The sequence below is a fragment of the Ipomoea nil genome, unplaced genomic scaffold, assembly GCF_001879475.1.
Source record: "Ipomoea nil cultivar Tokyo-kokei standard unplaced genomic scaffold, Asagao_1.1 scaffold2805, whole genome shotgun sequence".
In the NCBI taxonomy this organism is placed as follows: Eukaryota; Viridiplantae; Streptophyta; class Magnoliopsida; order Solanales; family Convolvulaceae; genus Ipomoea; species Ipomoea nil.
The window spans coordinates 1,058,905-1,072,500 of NW_017619233.1; the positions used below are offsets into that span (position 1 = coordinate 1,058,905).

General features: G+C 33.9%; 1 protein-coding gene across 1 annotated transcript; it reads left to right on the forward strand.

Moving 5' to 3' along the window:
• The first annotated feature begins 99 nt into the window (after positions 1 to 99).
• LOC109158007 lies at positions 100 to 4,284 on the forward strand. The gene is made up of 2 exons (XM_019305827.1): positions 100 to 747; positions 2,446 to 4,284. Exons 1-2 carry the CDS (start codon positions 181 to 183, stop codon positions 4,192 to 4,194), a joined length of 2,316 nt encoding a protein of 771 aa, XP_019161372.1. The 5' UTR covers positions 100 to 180; the 3' UTR covers positions 4,195 to 4,284.
• Positions 4,285 to 13,596: the final 9,312 nt, after the last annotated feature.

A 13,596-nucleotide genomic window follows, 5' to 3' on the forward strand; every position in this document is an offset into this window, starting at 1 on the left:
ACTAGCTACTATTCATGGAATTTATTGCGCAATAAATAGCCCCCATGCACTATATATGTCAGAATGACTTGGTAGCGCAGCTAACTTGCTCTGTCAAATTCCCTTCAAAAGCAAACGTCTATATTTTCTTCATTCATCGATCTTGTGTACGTGAATTGTCCGGCCATAAATATAGTCATCATGGCGACTCACGCGGCGGCGACCGCCGCCACCACGGTGGAGGGGCGGACGCGAGCGATGTGGCGGATGCGGTTGCAGTCGGCGGCCCGGACGGCTTTGACGTGCACCATAGTGGGCTGCGCCACCCTCTACATATCAGCCTCATTGAGAACCCACGTGTTTCCGTTCCCGGCGTTTTCTTACCTCACGGCCATCCTCATAGTGTCCGACGCCACGCTGGGCGACGCCCTGAGGGGCTGCTGCCACGCATTGTACGCCACGCTGCAGGTCATGCCTCTTTCCATGCTGGGCCTTTGGGTTGCCGGCGGCGCCACCCTCTCGCCGGGGATTGCCGCCGCCATGGTGGTGCTGGCCTCCTATGTGGTGGCGCTGCCGGAGAGCACCCACATAATGTCCAAACGGATCGCCTTCGGGCAGCTGGTGATTGTGTTTGTGGATGCCGTTGTTCATGGCGTCCACACCAGTGTTATCGTGCACCCTCTCCGAGTCGCCCCCAGCACCGCCCTCGGTGCCCTGGCTTCTCTCCTCGCTTTGATCTTTCCGCTTCCTCGACTCGCATATTTTGAGGTATACATACTATACTATACTATACACCACTCTATCTCCATTATAGTAAGTGTTTGGTTAATTAACTTTTTGTAATTTCAAAATATTAGAATTCAAAAAACTGTTCAAATTAACTTTTTTAATTAGCTTTTTGAGAAAAAAAATTATATCAAACACCTATCAGTTAACAACTAATTTAACAAACGTCTTTTTACAATCAGCTAATATTATAAACTAATTATACATTCTAATTAATCCAATTAACTAACAGCTAACAGCCATTTACCAAACATGGCCTATATATTTCTTTCATGCACCCCTCAAAATCTAAATTCACTAATAAACCATTGATCTCTCTCATAAAGGAAAAATGCTACATCTACTCCCAAATTACTCTTGTGTCACTTCTATTTAAGAGATTATACTCCAACATCTATTTTTAATCAAATCTGATCAATTTTAAAAGTAACACATTTTTAATATTGTGAGACTACCTAAGTGCCCACATTTTCAATAACCCATGATCAAATATGATCAATTTTAAATTTGATTACCAAATGTTAGAAAAAAAAAACTAGTGAAAAGACCAAAATTAGAATTAACCCAAAATTTATTTTAAAAAAAAACATTACCTATATATATATATATATATATATATATATATATATATATATATATATATATATATATTCATATTTGTGATTTCAAACAGGGCGTTTGGTTGAAATGAGGGAAATAAAGGAGAAAAAAAATTGTAATTTCATAAGATAAAAACAAGATGAGAATAAAATAGGAATTTAAATTTCATTGTTTTGTAGACAAGAATATAATTACTAAGAATTGAAATAGAAGAATTGATATAAAAACTAAAATAACTTTGAATTATAATAATAATAATAATAATAATGACAAATTTGTCAATACATACCTTTTTCCTTTTCCATGAGTTGTGGAATTGCAAGGGAGTTCCAATTTTGGAGGAGGGCATGAGAATTTCAATTCCATAATATAAGAAAAGTGAAATTGTCTCCAACCAAATAATGAAAAAACAAAAAAAAATGCTCCATAAAAGCACATGCCCTTTTCAGTACAATTAGCACAATCAAGCAGGTCAGTGAATAGCTAACTAGCTGCCGCCTGATTCTAAAATCAGAATCTATTTGATAGTGTGTCTCCATCCATATCTCTCTGCTCAAATATATATATAATTCTATAAGAATAAATTCAACGGCAAAAAAACAAAATCAGCATATACAACCCAAATTGGCTGGGTTGGGATGACAATATGACATGCACCAACGACTCTCGAATATATTACGTACTATCATTATTATCATATCATATTCAGGGACGGGGCCAAAAATTCAGTTGAGGGGAGACAAAGTAGTAAGACGAATTCAGAAAATTTTTCCACCAAAAGCGAAACATTAAAACAAAAGAGATAATTAACTTGAACCTTTACTATTACCAAACATGTGCTCTACCAACCAATCTAGCCCATTTCTTATTAATATTTAATAATTTTTTATGCTAATACTAAAACATGTACTATATATACATATATACATACAAATATTATATATGGGGTGGGAGTGGGGTGAGGGGGCAGCTACCCCTGCCCCTGTCCCTGTCCCTCTTTGGCTCCGTCTCCGATCATACTGCTACTGAACCATTGAACTAAGTCCGTGAGGGAATTTCCTTTTGTACATCCACATACAGGTGAAAAAGCTATACAAATTGTACACAAAAAATGCTTCAGAAAGGATTGCTCTATACTCGCAAGCAGTTGCAGCTGGAGACACTTCAATGGTGGCAGCCCTAACCTCCCAAGCCAAACCCCTAGCTGAAACCGGGGCAAAACTCCTAGAAAGCATAGGACTTTTGCAGGAGGGATTGAAGTGGGAGAAGCCATGGCTGAAGCTCTTAAACCCCTCACTTACAGACCCTGCAGTATATGGATTGGAAGAGATAGAAACATCTCTGAGAGGAATGGAAATCGCCTTGTCAACTTACCCTTCATTTCACTCTAAAACCATTGATGAAGAGCTCCTCAATATCCTGCAAAGTGCACTGGAGAAACTTGGTTTGAAAATAGAGCAAGCCAGAGGCTCTTTCCCTTGCCACAAAAGGACAGCCCCAGGAGGGGGGGCAATAGACATGTCCTTGCCCTATGCTTCTTATTTCCTCACACACGAAGATCTCCCCGCTTCGTTCTTCTTCTCGTGCCTAAAAATGTTCATAAACGGATCAGCTACGACACCGGATAGTAACGAAGGACTTAAAGATTCAGAAAACCAACAAGGCTGTAGCAATAAGTGGAGTATGGCAGCTGCAGTGAGGAATGAAAGGATGATTTTTGCATGTAAGTGTTCGTTTTCGCTGGGGCTAGCAGTGCTATTTGGTTTGCTATTCGATCGAGCTAAAGGATACTGGTCAGGTCTCACAATTGCCATAAGTTTCGAGACAGGAAAACAGGCGATTTTCACACTGGCAAACGCCCGAGCACAAGGAACAGCATTGGGGTCAATCTATGGTGTCCTGGGCAGCACTCTTTTCCAAAGGATTAGTAATTTCAAGATTATATCTCTCCTCCCATGGATCATCTTCACCAGCTTTCTCAGGCACAGTAGAATGTACGGGCAAGCCGGGGGAATCTCAGCAGCTATAGGAGCATTACTTATCCTGGGCAGAAAAGATTACGGTCCACCAAAGGAATTCGCCATCGAGAGACTCACCGAGGCCTTCATTGGGCTCTCGTGTTTCATTTCCATGGAGCTCCTCTTCCAACCAACTCGAGCCGCCTTCTTAGCCAAATATCACCTCCACACAAGCCTCGAGGCACTCAAGAAATGCACAGAACATATCGTGCTCGATTCGGGGAAAGTCTGGCTCTTAAGGGAAAAGCAATGGCACCTTAAATCTCAAGTCCTCCTACTAGGAAAGTTCATCTCACAAGCAGAATTGGAACCAGACTTTTGGTCTTTACCATTTCCTGTTTCATGCTACCAAAACCTCCACAAATCACTCGCAAAGATCACCGATCTATTATACTTCATGGCCTGCAACATACAACTCCTTTCACAAGCACTTCAAAGCAGCAATAATGTTGCTTGGAAGGAGATTCAAGAACACATAAACAAAGACTTGGAACTCTACATGGAAACCATTACCTCCCTAACCTCTTCCTTAACCCATTCTGCAGATTCTCAAGAGAAAAAACATCCCGACCTCGAGGAAGGAACCCCAAACCCGACCACATACAACACGGCGGAGAAGACATTAAATTCTTTCCTTGAGCACTGTAAGGAGGTTACTGAGAAGCTGTGCGAGCTTGGAGTTAAGGATGAGCAGAGAGCAATGGAGGCTCTGCATATGTTTGCTGTGGGATTCTGCAGCAGGTGCTTGATGGAAGAACTAGCACAAGTTGATAAAGGAATTAAAGAATTGGTGCAGTACAGAGATCCTTAGGGAGAAATGAAAATGGTAACGAATTTTGTAGCAATTCCTCTAACGCCGATGCTATAGTATGATGAACATAGTACTTGATTACTGAATCAGTACTACGGAGTTCTTTAGCTATCTGGTTGTTATATATATATATTTCTTAAAATTAATTGGTGATAAAGTAGGTGTACATTAATCATCTTAAAACTGAATCAGGTCTCGATCATCAATCATCAATCATGTGTAACAATAACACCCAAAATAAAAATGATAGAGTAATCAAACAAAAAAGATAAATGAAGAACTCAAGAAAGAAATCAATGGGATCCATGAATTTGGAGCAAGTACCTACATTGCCACCATAGAGTCATAGAAGATGCAATCCGAATGCTATGGACCGGTGTCCACTATCCATGCTGGACACGGGTAACTGTGCCGTTAGGCACTGTTATCTTTTCTTTTCTTTTTTTTTTTTTTTTTTTTTTTTTTTTTTTTTTTTAATTCAGAGCTCTATGTTCATAATTACATAACTGTACATTCATACTTCCATAACTGTACATTCATAATTCCGTAACTGTACATGCATAATTCAATAACTGTAACTTCATAATTTTCGAAGCTCTATGTTCACAATTTTAGAGCTCTATGTTCATAATTTTATCACTATATGTTCATATTGTAAGTTCATAATGTCAGAGCTCTGTGTTCATAATTTCATAACTGTAAATTCATAATTCGATAACTGTACATTCATAATTGCAGAACTGTACATTAATAATTATGTAACTGTACATTCATAATTCAATAATTGTAAAATCATAATTTTCAAAGCTCGATGTTCACAATTTTAGAGCTCTATGTTCATAATTTTATCACTATATGTTCATAATTGTAAGTTCATAATATCAGAGCTCTGTGTTCATAATTTTATAACTTACATTCATAATTCCATAACTGTACATTCATAATTCCATAATTGTACATTCATAATCCCATAACTGTACATTCATAATGGCACAAATGAATAACACTGTTAACGGCGAGACAAAATCAAAATTTTTTTTTATAACTGAAATGACGCGTTTTCGCTGAAAACAACATCGTTTTGGACTCACTGCATAATCTACGGCCCAAAAAAAAAAAAAAAAAAAAACTTCCAGCAGTGACAAAAATTTAAAAAAAAAAAAAAAAAAAAAAAAATCCAGCAGTCACAAAAATATTCTAGCAATAATTGAACATTTCAACCAAAAATTTCCTTTCCAGAAAATAGATTTATTAGGGAATATAAACATGGTGGATTCAGAAGGATAGGCAGAGAACAAGATTTGTCAGAAAAATTAGTCCAACCTAAAAGAAATGGACAGTTAGATACAGGGTCATGCTGAGTTGCAAGAACAATAGCCAAGAAGCCCATAATATATCCCGTCAAACTACTGCCAGCAAGAGATAACCCAAATGTCCAACCCACGTCAAAAGGGGCTTTACCAGCCGGAGAAGCCTGCCTCACCCTTTATCAATAGTTATGCTGTGCAACCGAATGTACCATGCGCATGGTGCATACGATGCAAAACGACATTGTTTTGACTAAAAACGCGCGTCTCACTTTAAAAAAAAAAAATTTAGGTTCGATTCTCGGCAAAACATTATTGTGGATATATAGTTATGAATTTATGAATATTTAGTTCATTCATTGTGGATATTTAGTTCATTCATTGTAGATATTTACTTCATTCATTCATTGTGGATATATAGTTACGAATTTATGGATATATAGTTATGAATTTCTGGATATATAGTTATGAATTTATGGATATTTAGTTCAATCATTGTGGATATTTAGTTCATTCATTGTGGATATTTAGTTCATTCATTCATTCATTGTGGATTTTTACTTCATTCATTCATTCATTGTGGATTTTTACTTCATTCATTCATTCATTGTGGATTTTTACTTCATTCATTCACTGTGGATATATAGTTTTGAATTTGTGGATATATAGTTATGAATTTCTGGATATATAGTTATGAATTTCTGGATATATAAAAATGCTATTGCCGGAAATCGAACCTGATTTCTTTTTTAAGTGGGACGCGCGTTTTTTTAACCAAAACGGCGCCGTTTTGCAACCGTATGCACCTTGCAAGGTGCATTCGGTTGCACAGCATAATTTGTGACCCTTTATATAGGTAGGTGGTGGGTTTCAATTAAGAAGAGCAGGCCTTTGAGGAATTGAGGGCCACGGGCAGCAATCATCGCAAATTATGCAGTGGACTCGAGTCCAAAACGACGTCGTTTTCAGGAAAAACGCGTCATTTCAGTTTTAAAAAAAATTGATTTTGTCTCGTCGTTAATGCCGTTAACGGCGTTATTCGTTTGTGCCATTATGAATGTACATTTATGGGATTATGAATGTACAGTTATGACGTTATGAATGTACAATTATAGAATTATGAATGTAAGTTATAAAATTATGAACACAGAGCTCTGACATTATAAACTAACAATTATGAATATATGGTGATAAAATTATGAACATAGAGCTCTAAGATTGTGAACTTCGAGCTTTGAAAATTATGATTTTACAGTTATTGCATTATGAATGTACAGTTACGGAATTATGGATGTACACTTGTGCAATTATGAATGTACAGTTATGCAATTATGAATGTACAGTTATGCAATTATGAACACAGAGCTCTGACATTATGAACTTACAATATGAACATATAGTGATAAAATTATGAACATAAAGCTCTAAAATTGTGAACATAGAGCTTCGAAAATTATGAAGTTACAGTTATTGAATTATGAATGTACAGTTACGGAATTATGAATGTACAGTTATGGAAGTATGAATGTACAGTTATAGAATTATGAACATAAAGCTCTGACATTATGAACTTACAATTATGAACATATAGTAATAAAATTATGAACATATACTCCTATAACGAAGCGGTCTGAAATTTTTTTTTTTAAAAAAAAAAAAAAAAAAAAAAAAAGATAACAGTGCCTAACGGCATGCTGGACACGGGTCCATAGCATAACGATTGAGCAATTATATTGTGGACCGTGGTCCATAGAAACGGCGCCGTTTCTTCACTTAAAGAAACGGCAATCGTTACAGTTTAACGAAGCACGTATTTTTTGTGTATTAATTACCAAATGAAACTACATTATATCGAAATTGACACTGCCTCACGTATTATTTTTATATTATCAAATGAAACTGTAGTTGTGTTGAAATGAAACTATAGTGTATACAAAATGAAACTGAATAACATTTCACATATTTGAGTGTATATTGTGCAATGAAATTGTAGTTATATCGAAAATGTAGTTGTGTTGTAATGAAACTATAGTGTATATATAATATGAAACTAAATAACAGTTTCACATATTTGGGTGTATAATATCGAAATGAAATTGCAATGTACACAAAATGAAACTAAATATATTATACAATCAAAGTTACTTTTTGCGGACGACGCAAAACAGGTGTCGTTTCTTTTCAATTAAAAGAAACGACACCGTTTTGATGCTTGGACCACAATGCATTGTGGACCGCGGTCCACAGTATAATTTTCTTGCCACGGGCTACCCACCCTTTATAATATATACTAGTTTTTTTTACGCGCATTGCGCGATTGAGATAATGTCCAATGCTTTTTTTATTGTTTTTAAATAAGTACTTTAAAGCATATCAAGACAAGATTATATTGGAATTATTCATGCATAGATAATTGAATGTTGAATTTGCGTATTTAAATAGGTAATTTTACAAAGTTTACAAATGCAAGATAATATAGTCAAGATTGATTATAATTATCAATAAGATAATTGTATAGGTATGGTTGAAACCAAATACGCGGCATAAGGGAGAGCAAATAAAATTAAGGCATAAAATATTAAATATATTCTAATATTGAAGAGCTAATTGCTGATTGTCAAACAAGGACATTGCGAGATAGTTTTTCATTTCAATTTGTTGTGTGATTTTAATATTCTTTTTGTCAATAAATCCTCCAAGTAGTTAATATGATTGGCTTAATTTTATTTATATATATATATATATATATATATATATATATATATATATATATTAAAAACAGTTATTATTATTATTATTATTATTATTATTATTATTATTATTATTATTATTATTATTATTATACCCTTAGGTCATTTTACATGTTAATCTAAACAGCTAATTTTTTCAAATATCTTTTTACCAACCGTTGATATAATTCGCTGGTCAAGTTCGCTAATATAATCCGCTAACGCTAACCGCTAACTCCTGATTGTCAAACAAGGACATTGCGATGTAGTTATCACTTCAATTTGTTGTGTGATTTGAATACTCTCTTTGTCAACAAATCCCTCAAATAGTTAATATGATTGACTTTATTAATTATATATATTTTTTTAATTTTTTCATGGTATTAATAAAATACTTGGTAAATAAATATATAGCATTATTTTGTATTATAACTTTGATATTTAATTAAAAAATAGTGCATAAAAAAATAATAGACAATGTAGTGAATATAATCAATTGATGAGTTTGAATGTAAATAATTTTTACATTGGGAGAAAAATAAAGACAATATAACTAATAAAATTATTTCTCTTAATTAATTTATTGATAATGAATAATTTTTTTTATAATAAACACATTGTTGAGACAATGTAGCGAATATAATCAATTGATGAATTTGAATGTAAAGAATTTTTATATTGGAGAAAAATAAAGATAATATAACTAATGAAATTATTTCTCTTATTTAATTTATTGATGATGAATATTTTTTTTGAATAAAAACATTGTAGACACATAATTCTAAATTAAAGAAATGCATATGTATTATTTTTTGTTGTAGCTACTAAATTATTATTTTAATTTAATATGAGTAAAATAGAGTACTAATTATGCCAACTTTGATTGGGATGCGGTTCGAACTGAAGACCTTTCTTATTGAAATCAATGAGTAAGTTAACGGTGAACTAACATAAATTAACAGAAAAGATAATATTTAACGAAAAAGTTAACCGATAATCATATTCATTAATGATAAATTAGGAAATCTTAAGAAAAAATTAAAAACTGATCAATTTGAACCATTCATTTGATTAAAAAATTTGACCGCCATTTTTTTCTACCCATTATAGGCCTAACTCTCTTGGGCTATATATATATATATATATATATATCTGTAGTTTTCAATTTTCACTAAACCTAATTTCCAATTCCCTATTTCCTAATTAGAATATTAGATTAGTCTATTAAAATATTACTATAGGTTAGAGAATAGAGACTCCAACAAAATTTGGACGAGCTAACCGCAAGCCTTGTAGGTGGCGGCAAATTATATCGTGCACCGCAGTGTATAATTGATTATGCACCGTGCATTAAAACGACGTCGTTTTGTTTAATGAAAAGAAACGGCAATCTTTTTCTGTCGTTCTGTACCCTTCCGCAAAACGTAATTTTGTTATTCAGTTTCATTTTGTATATACACTGCAGTGTTAGTTCAACACAACTACAGTTTCATTTCGATATAACTACAATTTCATTCGATATTTATAGACTCAAATATGTGAAAATGTTATTTAATTTTATTTTATATACACTATAGTTTTATTAAAACACAACTATATGATCATTTTGATATAATTACAGTTTCATTGTACAATAAACACTGCCCCCCTTCAGCTCTTAGTTCTAATATGTAAGTATATGTATAAATCACAAAAGTGCTCAATAGATTAGTAGATTTAACCTTGAATGCAATACAAAGTGTCTTAGGTTTGAAACTTACCAATAGCAATTTTATATGTTTTAGGCATTTAACTTCTTATCTTTATTCTAACTCTTTCCACTCTTCAATAAATTAAATGTATTCTTTTTAATTCTAATTTTTTTGCATGTATATTTTAGCTTCTTTTCTTTATTTTAGCTCTTCTTACCATTCAATAAATTAAATATTTTTTAAGTCTACTTTTTTTGTGAATCATTTATCATTTACTTAATGTAGTCAACAAGTATAGTTTTGGCTAGGTCATTGACTATCTTGTAGTCTATCATAAATATTGTATTATAATTTATAATGTATTTGGACCATATTATAGATGTTTGATATTTTATCATTGACAATTCTAAAGTTGTGGCGAAATATTCAGACAGAATTGTGAAAGATGCAATTTTTTCTTAGAAGTGAGATCTGGAGTTAAATACGCCCCCACTCACATTATTTTCTGGATCCGCCACTGAATGTTATTCAGTTTCATTTTATATACACTGCAGTTTCATTTCACCACAACTACAGTATCATTTGATATAACTACAGTTTCATTTGATAATATAAAAATAATACGTGAGGCAGTGTCGGTGATACGATCCCACATCGGCTCCACAAGAAATTGTGGAGTGGTACTTAAGTTGGGGTCAAACCTCCACTCATGAACTAACTTTTGTGGTGGAGTTAGGGTCTTGGCTTTAGATATACTATACTGTAGTGTCAGTTGGTAATTAACATACAAAAAAGCGCGTTCCGTTAACACTAACAAAGCGCCGTTTCTTTACTTAAAGAAACGGTGCCGTTTTGACCGTGGTGCATGTGCACCGCGGTCCACGATATAACGACTGGTAGGTGGCGGGGTGGGCCAAATTACTCGCTCTAGGCCCACTAAGTAGCAGGCCTCAAAGGCTCAATCCATATTGACAGCCTTACTAATACATTTCCTGAATATAATGTACATTTTTAATATATTAAAAATACATTATTTGTGTACGGAATGTATATTATTTGATAGTATAGTCCACATAACTGTGTGGACCATAATGATTGCCATGATTGTTTCTAGCAAATTCAGTAGTGACTAGTGAGATAAAACACTATAAAAGCAACAAACAACAATGAAGCAAAGGTGGCCGTTTAATGGTGTAACTCATTACAAAAACTCAATAATTGGAGCTTATTACTCCGTCCTATTAAGTGTAGGCTTCCTCACTTGAGACGGTTCATATCTGTATTAGGAAAACAACTTATGTTGATTTAATACTTAGCAATCCATCACCATTGTACTGGTTCCTAACATCTGCTACTTGCTGTAGTTTAGCTCTTAGTTCATTATGCACTAAGGACCTTAACATTTTTATGCTTCGCACCCATATTTTTAGTTGTTTGATTAAGAATTACGGAATACATCCCAATATTTCTTTGCCAACCCATCGGTAAATTAACCAGCTAGCCAGCTGGTTGGTAACATAGTTAGTTTATCAGTTAATTTTGACTTATTTGATCACTATTAGCTGTTTGACTTTTGATTAAACAATTAATATGAGTGTTTGATTAATTAGCTTTTTGTAACAGCTTATTGCTCCAAAATGCTAAAATTAAAAAAATTACTCAAAAGTCAAAACCGTTTTTTGAGAAAGTCATTTTGCATGTAATCAGCTACAAGCTAATAGCTAATTTACCAAACACTTTTATACAATCAGCTAATACATGTTATCAACTAGTCAAATTCACTAATCCATTCAATTATTACGGTTAACAGTTATTTACCAAACCCCGTCTACGCAAGTTCGAGATCAAAATCCAAACCAAACAATTTTCCGGTATCTATATATAACACCAAAGTGAATATCATCGTCAATCAACTTGAGATTTTGTTAGAAGTGAGAAGATAGGTTGAACATATGTTCTCCTTGGATCAATTGATCAATGAGAAGAGATTAGGAGTTAAATTAGGATTGCAAACCAAATGAAATGAGGAACGCGAGCTGTTATTGCTAATCACACCGGTGATTCTTCATCGCATTTTATTATGAGTAAATACTCAAAATGGTCCCTCGACTATAGCTAAATTCACAAATTGGTCTTCGACTTTTAATTTCAACCAATTAAGTCCTTAATTTTGCAATTTTAACACAATTTGGTCCTTTGTCTATTTGACCGTTTGTTGACTGCACTTTTTAGGATATATATGTAATTTCATGGTCCATCGTTGGTTTTTTAAGGTTCTGGTTGCATTTCTAGACTGCACTGTTACATTTGAATCCACTGCCGGCGCTGCACCCTATGCCGGAGAGATTATAGCTTTTGATAGATAGATTGTCGAAGTCCGTGGAGTGGCTCTTCGAGAAAGCCGTGATTCCAAGAGATGTAGGCAAGCTGAACCGGCTCGGGATCCCCAAGCAGCAAGCGGAGAAGCACTTCCATCCTCCGAAACGGTGTTGTCACCTCCAAGAGCGTTCTCTAAGCTGAACCGGCTCGTGATCCCCAAGCAGCAAGCGGAGAAGCACTTCCCCCTCCGAAACAACGATGTCACCTCCAAGAGCGTTCTCTTGAGTTTTGCATGTGAAACTACATATATATCCTCAAAGATCGCGGTCAACAAACGGTCAAATAGATGGAGGACCAAATCGTGTCAAAATTGCAAAGTTAGCATAAAAATAAACTACATATATATCCTCAAAGATCGAGGTACCATTTTGGGTATTTACTCTTATTATCTCAAATCAGTGAGTTTACATGTAAAATAAACGAATGACAGAAACAATCAGATTAATGCAGGATTATGGAAAGCATAAAAATGGATCAACGGATAAACCTACAATCAAATGTAATTAAGTAGAAGATCAAGGTTGCATACAGTGAATTTCGTGGGAAGACTGGACGAGGGTGATCACTGATCAGTGGTATAGAACTTGAAGCAGGAGAATCTAGACGGCGGCGGGTTAAGGGAGTATTGACAAAAATAAAAAAAAATATACTCTGTAAGGATTATTAAATCGTGCATCAGGGCACATAATGCATTGTGCACCTTGATCCAAAACAACAACGTTTTTATAAGTTGGCGGGGAGTTGACGCGACGGACACCGTTCTGTCTGTCCAATCTCATTACAGGTTTTTTTTTTTTTTTTTTTTTTTTTTTTTTTTTTTTAACACTTGTGTTTATTTGTATTATGAATTATGTTAGATTATGTGCATTATGTTAGGAGTTTATCTGTATTCTACTATTCAATTCTGTACATACGAAACATGATTTTTCTTTTATAAAAATTAACGGCAGAAACAGGAAACGGAATTAAAAGATACAAAACGACGACGTTTTAGGTCAAGGTGCACGATATAATTTCACATCCGTAAGGGCATCCTTAATATAATAGTTGGAATTTTTTTCCCAATTTTTTGTGGATCCACCATTTTACTATCATATATTTTAATTAATTAATTATTTATTATCATTCTAAAAATTATATAATTGAAATTATAATTATAAACTTGATCAAATGTTATTGATAATTATAAATTTAATAATGATATTATTGACAATTATGAAAATTTAATTTAATAGATAATTATGAATTTAATAAATAAAAATTAATATTAAAAGTAAAATAAATTTAATAATAGTG

Excerpts from the sequence above, each read along its gene's own strand:
- LOC109158007 (XM_019305827.1), top strand. The coding sequence starts at position 181 with ATGGCGACTCACGCGGCGGCGACCGCCGCCACCACGGTGGAGGGGCGG. Across the intron at positions 748-2,445 it reads CTCGACTCGCATATTTTGAG|GTGAAAAAGCTATACAAATT; the intron begins GTATACATACTA and ends ATCCACATACAG.